Raw genomic sequence first — 18681 nt, 5'->3', positions numbered from 1 at the left:
CAAATGTTTCGACCGCGTAAAACATCGAATCATAATGTTATAGCAATTATATTTTTTCGAAATTACTTATTACGTTACCTAGCGCAGAGCGTCGACATATCGAAAAATGTCAAGATGGTACAATGTATGTAACTGGTTGTAACCGCTGATGGACAGATCATAATTAAATGTATACTAACGAAACATCGTCACCGACATGTGTTTCTGACAAAAATAATAAAACTGTATTGAGAATATTATTTATATTAGCATTCGGACATGGCGATAAAAATAATGTGTATCAATTTATAATTACTAAGAATCTTGTAAACAATACATTCTACAAATATTTTTTTAGGATTCCCCATTGCAATATATATAATATATATATTGCAATGGGGAATATATATAATATATATATATATACATATGTTGCAAATACACAGAACAAAATAAATATTCACCACATGAACAAATAATATTGTTTGATTATATATTTTATGGGCCATTAATTGTATTTATTTTTTTTTAAATCGTCAACAATTCTACAAGTATTAATCAATGTTTCTTATAAATTATAATTAATTTTACTTAAGACAATCAAAATACATTCAATATATCTATGCAAATATTATAGTCGCAAAGATTCTTACATAAAAATACTTTTGATTATATAATATTATTTTGTTTCTAAATTTGAATGAATACAATTTTAGCTGTATATCTGAAACTCATAATAAAATGTAATTAACGTGGTGTTGAAAAATTAATATATGCCAGATGTAAGGAAAATGGAAGTAGGATGTTTATTTTAGTGCTTCAAGACGTTGGATATATTTCGAAAATTGTAAACATATAAAATATGCAAAGAAATATCATAACACAGCTAAAATTTGATAACATCATCAACTGTTATTAATTGGTTAAATAATGATTTATGTTTTAACTGTATGTAACTTTTAATAATTGAAGATATGTACAAACTATATTCTAAAACAAATAGTTTCATATCTCGGTTACAATTAAGCACAAAATATACGTAATTTTACATGGTGCCCGCCTTTATAAGTAATGCTATAATGAAAGTCGATCCAAAACATATGTTACAGAAATTCTTAATATACGTAGTTAAACCTAAAGGCAACTAACCATGAGTCAAAACGTAAAATAAGGTAATAACTCAATGCGGATATATCCTTATTCTCAAATAACACAAAATTCCAGAAAAACTTAAAATTTCAAAACGGCTTCATGAATCACATTTATTTCCAGCTATTTTTCACTTATGTCTCTAAATTTTAAATTCGTTTTAGTAAACACGGTTAAATGTCTTTGAAAATTTCGTATTTATGTACAATCTATATTTAATACAACACTTTTGTTATTTTTACTATACTTAAATCCAAACAAAAACTCATTAACTATTATTATTTCTAAATTATTCATAAAAAGGGGCAAATATTACATCATTAATATACAATTAACTAGTATCATCAACACATCAAGTTACTGAGGACTAATGGTAAATTTATTTACCGCTATGTTATTACATTAAGACAATTCATTAATCTAAAACATGTATACAATTTATCTTAAAAATAAGCTCGAGTTTTACTAAGAGGTTTAGAGACTCGGTTAATTGTAACTGATACAAAATCAACATTGCAAAAACAAGTTAAAACTATGTTAAAACTTCTATATATTACTCTTTGTAAATCATTTAATTTTATTAAAGTTGGAGTTTATTAATAATATTGTACACAAAATTAATTAGAAAACTTTATTCTCTAAATTCTAATTTTTGCTCTCTACATTTCCCACTTTATTATGTAGCTAAGTAACAAAACTTGGTTGGAAACTAAAACATGACACAATCTTGTAATAATAATAATAAATTATCTAAGTATAAGCTTCTGAAAATAGTAAACTAAGTACTAACATTTTTTAATTTTAATCAGGATTAAAAATAATAACTGTTTTGAAATTAATTTCGAAACTCTTAAACATAGGTAATAAATGAAATTATAAATAATCCCTAGGTAATTATATCGAACGAGTTGAAATTTGAATTCAGTGCGAAACTCGACAAAAACGGGAGCAATATAAAGGAACAAATAAGCGCGTAGCAGCAGGAGGATTGAACAAAGCATGTTTATCAATGAATTGCAATGAGGTCCAAAAACATTCGTTTGGATAAGACGTCAACGCGATAGTGCGGAGGACTGAAAGAAAAATAAGGGCTCCGGTTAACGCCTCTCCCGTTCCGTCTCACTCACTCTTCTCCGGAACCGTTCCAGGGGGGAGGGGGTCAACGGTGGTGTATTCTCGACGAAGGGCGCGGGTGAAGAGGAAATACAGCGGGATGGGTGTGTTTCCGAAAAACCATAAATTGGCGGTTTCTCCGCTCAACCAATTTATTTGCAGGCAATAGCGGCAGCCGCAGTAGTCGACGTACGCCGCACAGTGCTCTGCACGCTCGCGCACAATACGACACGACAACAGATGCAGACTCGGTGTAAAACAAAGGTCCCGCGAAGGGCGAAGTGGAAGAGAGCGGCTGCGGATTAAAAGGGTTCGCCGGAGAAGACGGATCGCACTATGACCCGCCTATTCGCTTTGTGACAGCCTCTCCCCGAGGACCATAATAATATATCACCGGCACGCGCTTAAACCATGAGTATATATATATATATAGACGTACATACACGTAAACATACACTCTGCACTACTACTGCTGCTGCTATGATATCACGCCGGTCTCGAGCCAGTGATAATATTGAAGTTTGAAGGGTGTCAGAAACGCGTACGGCCACTGAAATAATGGACTAGTATTTGAAAGCCAACCGTATACGACGTGTTGCCATTAGGAGTCCGAATGAACAACGGTTTGCCGATCGTTAAATGAATCTACATTTTTTTTTTTTTACGGTTATAAGGGGCTCACCACGATGACCCGAAAATTAACTAAGTTGTTTCGATTATCGAATTACCATAATCCACAACGATTTGTTTCGCGAGCGTTGTTTTTAAGCTCGACATCTCTCTATTAGTCTTTTAATGCCGAATTGACAGACTGATACTGTAGTACAAGTCCCGTTTTACTTTGTGTATTTCTTGCCGAGATTAATTACTGGGGATCTAATTCCATTATATACTGCCATGGTTTTTAATACAACATAAATATGGCTAATAATAATAAATTATGTGAACAAAAAAATTCTTATTTTAAATTGAAATTTAAAAAAAAAAACTAAATGTATCAATATAATCTTATTAGTAAATAAAAAATATTGGAATAATATGATTACCTCAAATACTAAAAATGGGCATTAAAATCGAAACATAACATATTGCACGAGAAATAATTATAAACACTTATTATATTTGAACACAACCCCTCTATTGGCGACCCCATCATAAATAACCCCTGTTAAGGATCAACCCCTCAATCTATGAGAATCACATTATTTTAAGTCAATCATATAATCGTCTATTCATCTTTCAATCTCCAGCGACTAACAAATACACAGAAAAAGTTTATATGCGTTAATGAAAAATATTTGAAATAGCTACTTTAGCTGAGCACCATATGATTGCTATTGGTTATAACCTATAGATACTGTATATTTTTATTTTATATTTTTGTAATATATATTACTCATATATAAGTTTAAAAATAATTATATGATATTAACATTTTAGCTGTTTCGTAATTCAGTTTATTATTAAAAATACATTAATTCGATTCATTACAAATAACTCAGATTAATTTAATATTAAACAACTAAATAAAATGATTAGAGATTAAATTATGTAATAAAGTGAAAGATGAGTTCTTTAAGATAAAACATACCAACTAATCGTAATATATTTTTAGTATTGCATCGTTATGTTAATTATTGGCCGCTATTATACTTAATATCATCAGGAAGAAAAATAAGCCGATAATACAATGAATTTAATGTTATAACTTTTATTTTATTACCATGTAAAACAAAATTGCCTACTCAAGATGAAAATTATTTTATGATTAAAAATTCATTCGAAAAATGAATGTCAAAATAATACAGGTACCTATGAGATCGTAATCATTTTTAATTACTATAGATATATAAATAAAAAATTATATTTTCCAGATTTTTAGCAATAAAAATATACATAGCCAACAAATAAGAAATTCTAGAAACTTAAAATGAATTATTTGTCATATATAATCAACCAAGTGTTTGATTCGACCAAAATCCTTAATAATTTACGATATAATAAAAACCCCAAATGACTAGCGATAATTTGGAATTTTTAAACAAATAAAATATTCTGGTTAGCTATGTAGTACGTACACAGTACTATTTCAAAACGGCAATCAACAGTACTATTATAATAAGTCATTATTATAAATACGGATAGATATGAATAGTTTGTCGCAGTTAGAAACTGAAATTAAACAGATTAAATAACGAAGTTACTAAGTAAGACAATTATTTATTGAGTATAATTCATTATTAATACTCATAAAATATTTATACATAATATTTTTTATAGACAGTTAAATATTTAAATATCTATTTTGATTGTTGGTCAACAGTTAATATTAAAAATATATTTTAAAGTGAAATAATGTATTTTTTAATGTCACACTTCTTCTTCGAGTAATCATTCTTTAGATTACTTAAACGCAAATTACAATTTCCCATGCTTCTTTCACGACTCATTTTTTTTAACTCTTGGTATTTGTTTTTTTCATAAATTGCATAATCAGTAATACGAATTTCATTCTTTGTCTTACACTTACTTTTTTCTTAGCGTTTATTTTTGTCAATTTAAATAAAATTAATAAAAATGTTATGTGACAAATTTTAAAGTTCATCCATCGAAAATAATAATATAATTTTAAATATTGCTGTAATAAAATTTTCCATAATTTATAAAGTATTTAGTTTATTATTATGTTTTTTTATTCAAAAAAAAAGTCCATAAGCTTTCTAGAAAAAAAATTATTTTTTATGGTTTTAACATAATTTTTCTTAAATAAGTAATATCAGTACATGTAAACTTAAAATAACAATTATAACTTATAAATGTTTCAATTATATTTAAAATAATTTTCAACGGTAAACAACATACAACAATATGCAGCTTATATAGTTTCATAATAGTATGATCAATTACATCAGTGGTGCCCAAAAGCTTTTCATGAACCAGTGCAGTTATAATTATAGGCACTTCAAATTAATTTTGGTCTACATTTATATTAATTTAACTTAAATAATTTTTTTTCCAGACGACATAATTTACTAATATATAATACTTCACGATTTTTCTTTTTTCCTTTATATAAATAATAAAATATTGCAAATCCATTGCTCCAGAGAAAGCCCCCCAAATGTAGATAGGACCTGGGACTCACGTGAAAGCCATGCAATTTTGCTACTTAATACCCTACGTAGGCACCACTGAATCACATTATAGTATTTGAAAAATTATAAATAAACGATGTACGTAAAACAAAAAATGATAAGACATTTCAGTAGATATAAATATTACTATCTTCGGAGGAAAAATCAAACAGTCGTTTAACACAGGTTGATATTACTGTTGGAATTCTTTATTTCTCGTGGATTTGCAGCGTTATAATTTACGTAAAATAATACGTTTACACAATGTACACAAAAAGTAGATAATACAAACGATTTCCGTAAAACGTTATAAATCAAAACAGGAAGTGTTAATCAAGATTTGTGTTTAAATTAACACCACGTTAACCCTTGTTTCCCTTAATTTTGTTACGTCAGATGTAGAGTTTCAAAAACGTTTTAACATGCGAACCGCTAGACCACACAGTATAATAATGTACAACATATATGGTCGTACACATTCATATATGAGTAAAGACTATTTACCAATTCATTATATGAAAGTTAATTGTACATACACGTTATTGTGCAGCGGCATGGGCTAATTGGACCACCGAAATACACGAACAACGGACGAAACGAAGAAGGAGGCGTGTATGGTTTATCGCGAAAATCAATGGGATCGATGCGTTTGTTTGAAAGGGACGCTGCAGGACGGGAGGTGGTGATGATGGTTGGCGTTCGGGAAAACCATGTCCAGCAACGGCGGCGGAATTAATTGAGACCCATGTACGTCCCGGAGGCATCCCCGAGGCCAAATAATATTATTATACACGCAAACCACCCGTCGGTATTATTCGACAGTACATTGGCCACACGGGTACAGCAATACACGTCTGTCTGCATGTGTGTGTTTGTGTATACATAAGTATGTATATATATATATACGTACACATAGATACAAGGCGAGGGGTGGTTGGTATTGTATATTCTAGTCGGAGGGACGACAACAGACTTGTTTTGCGGCGGTTGGCAAGAGATTCCCGCCTTTTGGCACAGGTCCTCCGGTTTTCAGGCTCGGACATTAATTAAAATATCCCCGGGTCCGGCATTTTAATCGCAGGGGACAATTCCTCTTCCTCCTTTCCAACACTGTTTTCGCCACACCACAGAATCCCGTGTCCTCGGGATGATTTAATTACAACGAGTGAGTATGTATGTGTTGGTTTAGTGTTAGAGTTAGCGATAGTATTAGAATAAGTGTGTGTGTGTTTATCAGTCCCACAAAGAGGAACGAGGTTACAGCCGTCAGGATCAATTTACATTTCGGGATTTGCATATTCAAAACCAACAGTTTTGATTATAAAATTTGTTGCGTGCTATATATGCATATTATATACACTATGTATATTCATAGCTTGTATATATATATATCCATCCAGAACAAGTTTTTTTCGGACCCTTCATAATCCGATGATCGGACATTCTAAGGTAAAGTGCGAAAAGAAATACCGACGCAACCCCAGTCGAAACGAAATTCCCATAATCCTATTTGCTATTGTCAAAGTCTAAAAGTTCTTATACCAACAGCAAATTTTTTTTTGAAAAAAAAAAGTAAAACAAATGATCGCGGATAAACGATACATATTTATTATATCTCTAGTGATATATAATGTTTTATACTATCATATTTACTGAAAATACCTATGTTAATAAAGAACATTTTTTTTTTTATGTTCAACATAAGCTACAGTGTTAGATTTTAACTATAATTGGTATCAGAAATCCTTTTATACTTATAACTCTAATCCAAAATAAATTGATCTAATTTTAAATAAATCTAACTGTCATACAACAATAGAATGATAATATCTAGATTAAATAAACCTGAGTATGTATAGCACATTGGATTGTAAAAAATCCAATTACATTTTATTGAATTCCATATTTTCTAGACTATATTTCAAACGACATGAAGAAGGTATGAATCTAATACATGGTAAAAATTATGTACTGATATAAAAACCTAACTAAAATCATATACAATTTTATGACAAAGAAGAAAGAAAAATTATTACATTTGCATAATTATAATGATTTAAATGTTAAAATATGATGTAATAATTTATAAATATGGATGCTATTAAAAAAAAACTATTGTCTTACTATCTTTGGAGTATTATTTAAATTAAAAATCTATCAAGTGTGAACAGTAAAATGTTTAGACACACGTAATATGTAATATATTCATTACATTATATGCAGTACATAATGGAATAAAATAAATATGGATTGAAACTTAAGAATTCGTTATAATGATCAGTCGTTATCTTATTATCACTATCCCATTGTTCTTTTATCAATAATATCATAAAAAACAATAGAGTTTTGCGATAACAATCATACGTTATTATAAACTCACTTCAGTGCTAAATAAGCATCTTTAAAAGTATAAGATTAAAGTACCTAGATTGGTAGTATCTATTGGTGGTAAACTTCCATAAACATGCGTACTTAATATTAACATTAGCAATCGTAAAAATCGTATAAGTAACTGAAATTTACTTTTTCTATGAACATTTATATCTTAATACTTACATTTATAGAAACACGTAAATAGTAAAAATGTGTATTTATGTGTTTTATGTAAAATATAAAATTGTCAATAGAATTTTGAACTAACAAAATATAGAATAATTTATGATTGAAATCCAAATCATGTGGATTAAAATACAAAATAATATAATAAAACCATATCCCTAATTTAAATTGAAATTAATTTAATTGTTCTCCTATTTATGAAGATACCGCAATAAATTATAAAAACTGCCTTACCTTGAATTTCGCAATTCGAGGATTTTCAGAAGCCATTTTCGCCAAAGCTTGATAGTCACACTGAGCCGACTTGATTACCCATTCTTTGGTCTTGGGATCTAACTGTAAAAAAAATGATTAATTTAAGAAAAAATTATCACACTAATGTTTCTGCAGTATACTTACCGAAGTCATAGAAATGGTGTCTTCGTCTTTATCGTTCTGTAAAAAAAAAAAATATAAATTTTTAAATTACATTGGTAAAAAGTAGGAACGGTCAAATTAGCAGTTTGTAAATCCAAAAACATTAGTCAGCAATTAAATTAATTCGCATGGTTTTGTAAATCATTGCGTTTATATGACCTCGATAACAATTTTGACACATAGATGTATATACACATCGAATGTTTGGCTATTTGCCCCATTCCTCCCGTTTATATTTTAAACCCTCCTTTTCTGGCCGCTCGTTATTAATTACTTTAATAGGGAGAGAATTTTCAAGACCTCTTTCTGTTGTCACTCTATTAATCTTCGAGGGACGCGACGACTCGGAGATTTATGGTGCTATTTTTTCTCCATATATTATATACGGGAAATAGACAGATTTTGAATAAATACATAAGGCAATACAGGCATACTTTTATAAAGTGAATCAGCTCAATTATTCACAATTGTAGATTCGAGTACCTACTTTTGTTTTTTTATAACTTTTAATATTATAAACGCATGTCTACGCTTGCAAAATGCATATTCTATACGCACGGCGAATAAAATACAACGAAAATACTACTGTATCAGACGCTGTCGGTAATACTTAATATTATTATTAATTATAACACATTATGATCGGTGACGAGAAAAAATTTTATCATTGTAAACCGTAACAAATTTCTAAGAATTGATGATTGAAGGGTCGCAAAAACTAATGGACACGTGTACAATGCACGTGTATCTAGGGGAGAAAAATATTGAAAACTTATGTCTTCGGGCGACGTGCGGACACGCGGCAACAGTCGCTACCGCCGGGCAACTTGTTGCCGCGGATCATTAGATTTCCGCCCTGCACTCGAAACCGCACGGTAAGTGGCGGTTTTTCTCCCATATTTTCCCCCAGAGGCCATTTCTCGTTAGTAACTTTATTATTATAAAACATCAGTTAGGGATTATAAGTAAAAAAAAAAATAAAAATATTATATTAACAATAATATAATTATCATACTGAAAAAATAGGGAAAGAGCTGAAAGTGAAATGATAGAACTGCAAATAACAGCTATTTGTGGATGTATGTTTTGAAAACTACATTTATTTGAAGCTAATAAACAAAAAGTTCTTATTTATTAAAAATTAAAATCTGAGTAACTGTGTAATAAATAATATTTTATTAAACCGAGCATTTGTTTTCTACTGAATTGTATATACGAGATGGTTAAGCTTATGAAAACTTTTAGTTAAAAAAAAAAAATTAATATATTATTTTTTCAGAATGTAAATCACACAGTCCAGTAATATTTTATCGATACAGTTAATACCAATATCAAATCATATATTTATAACAAATTCAAAATGTCACTATGTAAAGTTAACTATAAATGTACCCTAATAAATGTAAATCTTTATAATGGTTTATAGAATAAATAAAAGTAAATACATAATATATTATGGACAATTAAATTTGATAATGATTTAATTTCAATTTAGTCTTAGGTTGGTATATCAACTTATAAATTTAAGACAGAACTTTATTTTAATATAATGTTTCTTTAAAATAATAGTAATAAAAAACAAGATATACAAGTTAAATTAACAAAGAAATGTTCGGTTTCGATGATAATAAACAATAGAGGAAATGTTATCCTTTATTCACTCAAAAGCTCTAGAGTTGCTGGATTTCAACAATGGCATTATTATTTATTATACAGATACCGGTAAACATAATACAGTTTTCATGATTTATAAATTAACTGAGTAGAAAAAATATAATGGTATACAAACAATATACTTTGAATCACATATTGAATAATAAACTATTACAATAGGTAGATGTAATTAAATAATAAAATATCTGATAAATAGTTCTAATTATCTCGGCATAGCTATTATCATGTTGATTATCTTTTTTAGTAAATACTAAAATATTTTACGAAAAAAAATAATGATACATATATAATATATATTCCAATAACTAATTATATCGTTATTCTACGAGTCTAAAAATTATTACATTTTTTTTTTACTTAGAATAAAAATTAAGTACTGTAAATACATCAATAAATATTTTTCTTTGATACAAGATTGCAAGATTTAATAATTATTCTGTCATTACTATTTTTAGAAGTAATGTTAGTCAAGGTAAAAGTAGGCAATAAACCATAATAACTGAGCTTAACTTAATAGCCATTATTAAAGCTCATATTAAGGAGTCACTTTTCAGATTGAACAAATATATTACATTCAATCGTTCTATGATTTTCAGTGAGGCATTATATTAATACACAATAAGCGTTCACAATTTATGTTTTTAAAACTAAATTTAATGCAATTTTGATTATGGAAAAATGTAATTTATTTTACAAACACACGAATAGTTTTGTAAGATAATAATATTGAAAAGATGAAAAACTTACATTAAATTTATGGAAATATTTTTCTTAAAAATTAAATTACCCTGTCGGAGATGCTAAAAAATGTTTGGCTTCTATTATTTTAAAAGGTTTCTTTATGTGCACATTGCACAAATTATCTGAATTTTATATCCGTCACCCAAATAATCCCCTAGTGCAATATTGATGGAATCAATATATCGTAAGGTTTCACACAGCCAATAAAACACGCACAATGGTAACACTATGACGAATTGATATTCTGCGTTTCAAAACACCTTGTAAGCAAAATCAGTAAAACTCAACCGTAATCCAATTGATAAACTAAATTGATATTGAAATAAGGCTTCGATCTGAATTTGCTGCAACAAGATTTTTACTGTTGATTTTATCCATTGTTATATAAACAATGTCAGGACGTAATTTATTACCGCAACACCTAAAAATAGGAGAGGGGAAAGAGGTAATTTAAAAGATACACGTTTCTCGAGTGAAATAATTGCTAAAGACCGTAAATCACGTGCAATATGGTCCAAAAACTATTCGGTAGTTTAATGTCAAATGTTTTTAAAAATTACATAAATCTTGGCCATAAACTATATATTTTGATAATTTATACGAAATAACTAAATTGTTTATTTTTAATTTAGTAAAAATCTGTCAAAATCAGTTAAATATTTTTTACCCAACAAACTACGTATACTTTCATACTTAAGTTATTGAAATTAAATGTTCTTGTATGTTTGCCAATTTTTCAAAGAAATTTTTTGTGATATAACAACAAATGTTTCAGTATTTCTCTTCTACTATTTATATGACGTTAAATATCAATAATATTTTAATTTTATCATTTACTGATCAATGAAATACATCCCCGGGCGTTTATAATTATAAGTTATTTAAATTGATTGATGTCGTTTGATATGCTACCAATATTAGCTATTATATAATAATTCAAAACAACAAAGCCATATGATTGAATACAATTATAATGTAATATAATAAATATAATAATATGTTGATAGAAAATTTGTTATTCAACTACTGCCTGAAGATGCACTTTGATGATAGTTATTACATAGATGTTCTCTAATTGCAGAGAAAATAAACAAAATATACGAAGGAAAGTTATAATTTAACAAAAAAGCTATAAACATTATACTCAAACAATTTTTTTTTTTTTATATTAGAAACAGCATTTTTCACTATGAATTGTGTAAGCAAATAAATGCTCTTCGGTGGATTGTGGGAATATTTTTTTAGAATAACATGAAATCAAAGTATTAAGTGCTTTTATTTTTTCTAATGTAATTTGTCTAATTAAATGTGCCAATAGATACATATGAACATGAAAATATCTATTTCATATTATATCAACAACTACGTTCTTACTATTAACATAATATTAAAAAAAATAATAATTTTAAAATGATATTTTACTTAGGTATAGTAATATACTATTTAATTATTTAAATAAAATACAAATTTAAATTAAATTTTTTATTAAAAAGTTTACGATACTTTTTTTTTAAAAATTTAAAATATAATCAAGAATGTAAATCAATAAGCTGAAATTCGTTGGTATCTATATTAAGTTAATTATTTGATTGTCATAATGTCATAACAATATACACTGTCCTGTTCCGATTAAAATGTGAGAGCAATTTTTTAAATATTTTAAAATGTTTGAAAACCCGTAATTTGAAATTCCAAACTTTTTTCTATCTTAATTAATTATATTTAATATAGAAAATATAATTATTTATTATTTTTTTACAACTCTAATTGAATAATTTGCAAAAAAATAGGCATGAAAAAAAATCTAAGCATATGATATTATAGTTGATTCAAGTCTTACGTTATTAATCTAATATATAATTTACTTATTATTTTATTTTTCATTTTAAGACCTCCTTAAATATAACGAATAGTAATACATAAACTTACCAACTAATTAAACTGCAGTTTATTAATAAAAAAATTATATCCGTATAAAATGCCTGGTATTTTTTTTATTCTTGATTGTTGTTTTTATAAATTGATTTTTTTTTTTTTTTTAGAAACAATAAAAATAAAATATTATATTTCTTCTGTCAATATAGAGAAATGAAATTAGACTATTTGTTAACACATCAAAAATGTTAATAATGAAAATCTTATTTTTATTTGAAAGTAAGCTACGTGACAACTACTGTTGTACAACTAGATGTAAAAAATAAACGATATAATTATCAAAATGTTAATTATTAAATCATTATGACGTATCAATGAACCGCAAACGTTTAACTATGTCTCATAAATGTTGTTTATTTACAACCAATTAAATATTTATAATAAGTTATGTATAGATATCTAAAGATTTAATAAGTATGTAATATAAATGAGTATATATTTTAATGTTATTACAATTAAAACAGTAAAAAATAATTTCGCTGTGTGATCAAACATACAGGAAAATAAATCCAAAATATAAAGGGAAATTAAAACGAAATAGGTATCAAATACACACAAAATCAAAGCGAGTACATACTTCTTGTTACTGAATTTAGGAGAATTTTTAAAATGGTTAATTTTTTAGACTAAATGTCTTTAATGATTCAATAAACTAGTGTACTATAAAATACATTTTTCTAAATAAAGGCAACCTAATATATCCATAACCAGCGTTACATATAACATAGACATACAATTTCATTATAAATAATAATAATTCAATGTTCATGTTTTATTGTGTGTATATATATATATTTTTTTTTAATTTCGTTTAACTGTTATTTATTGGTTAAATGTAATTTATTAGTCAAAATTAATGCACGCGACTGTTGATTATGAAGAGCATTTGTATTCAAAGCCAGTTACGTACGTGAATATAAAACTTAACATGCTGAAAAAATATACACTGCATATAGGTGTGCTCGGGAATACATGTTTTAATGATTACTATGGGCTTTTTTTTTGCATTTCAGTGAAAAAATATATATATACGTATACGTATATATTGTGTATGTCAACGATTATGGTGTGGGGGTGTGCTATATACTAATGAATGTTACACTTTTCTCTACCACTGTCCCCCTACCGACCCGAATTTCGATCGAGTTCATTAAGTCCCACGGTGTATTTAATTAATTAAAATTATCCGCTCTAGGTGGCCGTGACGTGAACTATAAATAACCGCGGCTGAGGCCCTTGCCCTGATAAATTATATAAACCGAATGTTGGGAGTGGACTTCGCCATAACGTGTCACCGACCGACGGCGTGCAGTGGCAACGGCGCGCGCGGTGATACGGAAAATGTTAACACCGAAAAGCTCGCTGTAGCTGTTCGATAACGATAATTGCGATGGATTTACTAATAACAAAAGCAATAATAATATTGATGGGCGCAAGAATCGCTTTCGAATGGAAAATCTCTTCCGTCGCGATTTGTTCAACGTTACGCGCGCGCAATTATGAACAACAATACGGTTGCAAACGTTCAAGTGCATCGCCGACGTAGCGCTCGTGTGCACCGGACGGAATATGTACGCGCGCAGCGGTGCTCGCGTCCTCCCGCGCGCGCAACTCCGAAGAGTGGCAGCACAACTTATGGGCGCGCGCGCTGGGGTATGTTTCGTACGGTTTGGCTCGGCTGATTTATAGCTCATTGCTCTGCCCACCCAGCTGGCTCGCACCGATTTCATACACCGTACCACGGTATATGAATACGATATAGGATTTTTTTTTACTTATTTCTTTTAACCGACCCTGCGCACACGGAAAGGAAACCGTTTCGTTTTTAATGAGAGCATTACGTACGCATAGTTATACGGATGCAGAGAATTTTAGTCGACCATTATTGCGACGATGTTTTCGTGTCCGTACACACGCAGCGTATACACTTGGAAATAAGACGGATGATCGCATAGAAATTCAAGCCTAATAGACGTACAACGGTTGGCAAATATCCAAGACGAATATTAATTTGTCATACACACGACCGACGCGACGCTAAGACGAAAATATCTAAAATCTAATGTACAGTCGTAGAAAACAATAAATAAATAATGTACCCGGTTGTAATTAATACCCAGGACTACTACTAACTCGACCGAATGTTTAAAAGCAACCATTTATTTACGTTATTCAAACCGAGTACGATTTGTAACACTATTAATCGAATGTTGAATTTTAAGTACCAATGCAGTATACGTTTTCCTTCGATTTAATAAACACATAATATGATATATTTAAAATAAGAATCATTCAAATAATGGTAAATAAATTCATATCGGGTGCAACATCAACAGTTAATAGCAAGAGTATAATAATTTTTTTTTTTTTTAAAACCTACATAAAATTATAATTTATTCGATTGCTAATAAGTGAATAACAACCATGTATCATAAGTATCAATATACCATATCATACTAACTATATTGTATCATTTTTATTATTTTATATCATATATTTTTACAGAGAACATCTAATTTTTAAAAAAAATTGGTTTAGTGCAAAGAGCAATGTATACGTTTTAATGATAAATAATATATAATAATGATAATAAATCTTTTTTCTTCGTTTAATTATTTAATAATATTACATAAAAATAGGGATTTTTAATGGTTTTAAATCATGAATTTTAAACATTCCATCATTCAATTTTAAAAATTATAAATTGAAAAATTAAAATATAGTCAATTAAACCAACTTTTGTAGATATAAATATTTTACTGTACAAATAAACAACATATACCGTAAAATTTAATTATATTTCACTGCTAATTTCTGATAAAACCATTTATACAGTCATATGTGCAATAAGGTCCAAAGAGTATTTATACAAATTAAGATTAAATAATAACAAACTTAATATAAAAAAAAATTAATTTCTCATGGGATAGCTATCTAACGATGAACAATGCTGATCTAGGAAGGGGAAGGTAAGTTCATATGTTTGTCCCAGATGTTGTTGGTATAAGGGCGCTTTTAATTTTAAGAAGAATATAAAAAGTCATGATCTATTTATGAATTATATATAATTATATAATTATATATGTCTATATATAATTATATAATTATATAACTACCACTTATAAAGGGGCACTGCATTTTATTAGTCATATGTCAAATTTTCTTGATCCGAGATACCAACTATGAAATAACCAATACTTCAATCTTATCGGTCAAAAAAATGAATAGCATAAAATAGTCCAATAAATATATACAAGATGTTCCATGAAGATTTACCATTTTAAGGGGTAAAATAATAAAAATGCTCAATTTCTCACTCTATAATTTTAGATTAGCAAATGACCATATAATAATTTTTCAAATTTTAAATTTAAGTAATGTTAAATAAACTTTGAAATAAAGTTTTTAAGAGCTACAAAAATCAAAATGTACAAATTGCCAAATGTTTTAAATATGAATTAATAATCGTGAATACATTTTATAAATATTTATCGCTTTAATTTGAATAATAAAATTGATAAAAAAAAGATAGTAGATTAATTTATTAACTTCCCCATAATTTATAAAATATGCACTGAAAAATAACGCTTAACTTAATAGAAATTGTAGAACTTTTAAGAATTAAAGGAATATGTGGAAAAATGTATGTAAATACAAAGCTTTAAATTGTTAAAAACATTTTACTAGGTACCTTTATAATGAATATTTACATAGGAATAAATTGTACATAACTATGTTATGTAATATACATACAATAACACATTTATCAATACCTATATATTTCAAACACAAAACCCAAAAACCATATTAAAAATTGTTTAACTTACCTGTAAGTCCAAAATGAATGATCATTATTTCATTTATAATATTGAAAATAAGTTTTTTTTTTTTATAAAAGTTATTAAGTTAAAGAACATCAACTGAGATCAAAATTAAATTGTTACCTAAATAATAAATACTGTCCATTATTAATTATTATAATTTTCTTACATTAACAAACTTTGCACCACAACCAACTTAAATAAGATTATACAACCAGGAACCTTAACATAGATCTGATTATCTCTATTAAATGCATAATTCAAAGTAATCGCTTATTATTTAGTATGATTGTTTAAATAACCTTATAACTGTTTTCAAAACTATAAAAATTGAACTTTTTTTAAGCATACCTATCATATATTTACTATACTATAAAATGTTCAAAAAATTAAAAATCTTTTATCTAATCATAACAGATATAATTCAATGATGAAGTATAATTTAAATATTACCTTTCTAAATAGATAATGAAATGAATATAAAGTACTTAATACTTATAAAATAACAATTATACACCGCACTAGTGTTATAAATGTAAAAACATAAAGCAAATAAATTAATAAATATAATTTTGTAAATTACCTTATCAATTTTTTTTTTATTTGGTGACGGCTGTTGACTAGCTAACTGTAAAGCATTTTCAGATGCTATCCGGTTGAACTTTTGTGTACGATCTTTCACACTTATCTGAGGCTGTTGAGGTTGATCATTTTCTTTCTATTCATTATGTACGTGCAATAGCAAAACACAAAATAATAATGAAAAAAGCAAAACACATAGTTATTAAAAAAATAAGCAAAACCATCCAGCAGTTATACTTTTAACCAAAAAAAAAAAAAGAAAAAGGAACTGTATAAATTGCAAAATAATAATACAAATACATTTTTCTTACATAGTTGTCCTTAAAGTTAATTATGACATTTTCATTTGATTCAATCAATCTTATTTTCTCAGAACTTCTACGTCTAGGAGGCACAGGAGGTGCAGCCTCTTTAGTCGGTGAACAATCGTTAGGTGATACAATTGGAGAAGGTGGTGGTCTATAAGGTGGTGGTTGTCTATAAAATAGAATTGATTATTTAAATAACATTCAACATTATTTAAATAATACTTTAATACCTAGCTGATGGTGAAACCATTGGTGATCTTTGTTGAAATCTAGGTGGATCAATAAGAGAGTCTTGTGATAATGAATGATGGACAGCAGATAAACCGGGATATGAGGTTAGAGACGTAAGTGAAGAAGCTGAACTCATAGATGGTTCTAACGACAAACCGACACAACCAGCCACTCGAAAACGACGTTTAAGCATTAAATATTTTTCTCCCTAAAAGTTAGAAACAATTATTTAAATGTAAAACAAAAAGCCTATTGTAATAAATTACATCTTCTCCGCGGATAACTGTAGCGACAGTGTTGACAATCTCTTTAAACTGATGTCTAGCTTCAGCTACGAAATACCAAAATGCATTAATTTCCGAAGTATTTTAACGCCCAACATTGCTATAAAACTTACCTCGATTTTGTGGATTCGTAAGAAAATATTTAAAATGAGTCACTAGGTCATGATTAGTAACTTTACCACCGTTCATAATCATGAAATCACGAACAGATTCCAAACTCAAGTCGTTCGGAACGGCCATGCTCACAATATCACTTGACAAACTGTATTCCGATCGAAAATCGGGGTTAAAAATCAAGACAAAAAAAAGGCACGTTCTTGACACACGGAGAAAAAAATAACTTCAAAATAAAATGTTATACGTATTCAATATCGAACTATAAATATTCAAAACAACAACATTGATAACGATAAGGCTTAAAACGTTATCAACCTGTTGTGATTATTCCTTGGTTCGGTATGAACGCCGTAACGGACATTGCACTATCAGTTACAGTGGTTCTCATTATGTGCTCCGAATTCATTCTTTCGATAGTTTTGCGTAATATTTCAATTTATATTATAAAGGACATTACCAGGACCGTATATAAGGGTGACTTTAAGGGGTATTTCAAGAACGGGGGCAATAGTCCGATCTGGCATTTGTTGGGGCTAACAATATTGTTTGCAGTGACTGTTAAAAATATGCAAACGATGTTTTCGTCTTTCACTTAGTCGCGTTGGAAATTTTTCATCGGTATTTGATTAATATATCG

General features: G+C 28.3%; 1 protein-coding gene across 5 annotated transcripts in view; it reads right to left on the bottom strand.

Annotated features, from left to right (window-relative positions):
• LOC112694186 (ankyrin repeat domain-containing protein SOWAHB) overlaps positions 1-18325 on the bottom strand; it is a 101129-nt gene extending 82804 nt beyond the window's left edge. For 3 of the 5 annotated variants that reach the window (XM_025569580.1, XM_025569582.1, XM_025569583.1), the window contains exons 1-7: positions 18041-18167; positions 17910-17974; positions 17643-17851; positions 17416-17581; positions 17106-17240; positions 8334-8369; positions 8169-8270 (exon numbers count right to left, since the gene is read on the bottom strand). In XM_025569580.1, coding sequence (XP_025425365.1) covers positions 8169-8270; positions 8334-8369; positions 17106-17240; positions 17416-17581; positions 17643-17851; positions 17910-17974; positions 18041-18167 — 840 coding nt within the window. Of the gene's footprint in view, positions 1-8168; positions 8271-8333; positions 8370-17105; positions 17241-17415; positions 17582-17642; positions 17852-17909; positions 17975-18040 lie in introns of all 5 variants that reach the window. The other 2 variants (XM_025569579.1, XM_025569581.1) reach the window with 2 other exon arrangements.
• Positions 18326-18681: the final 356 nt, after the last annotated feature.

Source organism: Sipha flava, unplaced genomic scaffold, assembly GCF_003268045.1.
Source record: "Sipha flava isolate LNK unplaced genomic scaffold, YSA_version1 124_pilon_pilon, whole genome shotgun sequence".
Taxonomy (NCBI): domain Eukaryota; kingdom Metazoa; phylum Arthropoda; class Insecta; order Hemiptera; family Aphididae; genus Sipha; species Sipha flava.
This window is presented reverse-complemented; position numbering and strand designations above follow the sequence as displayed.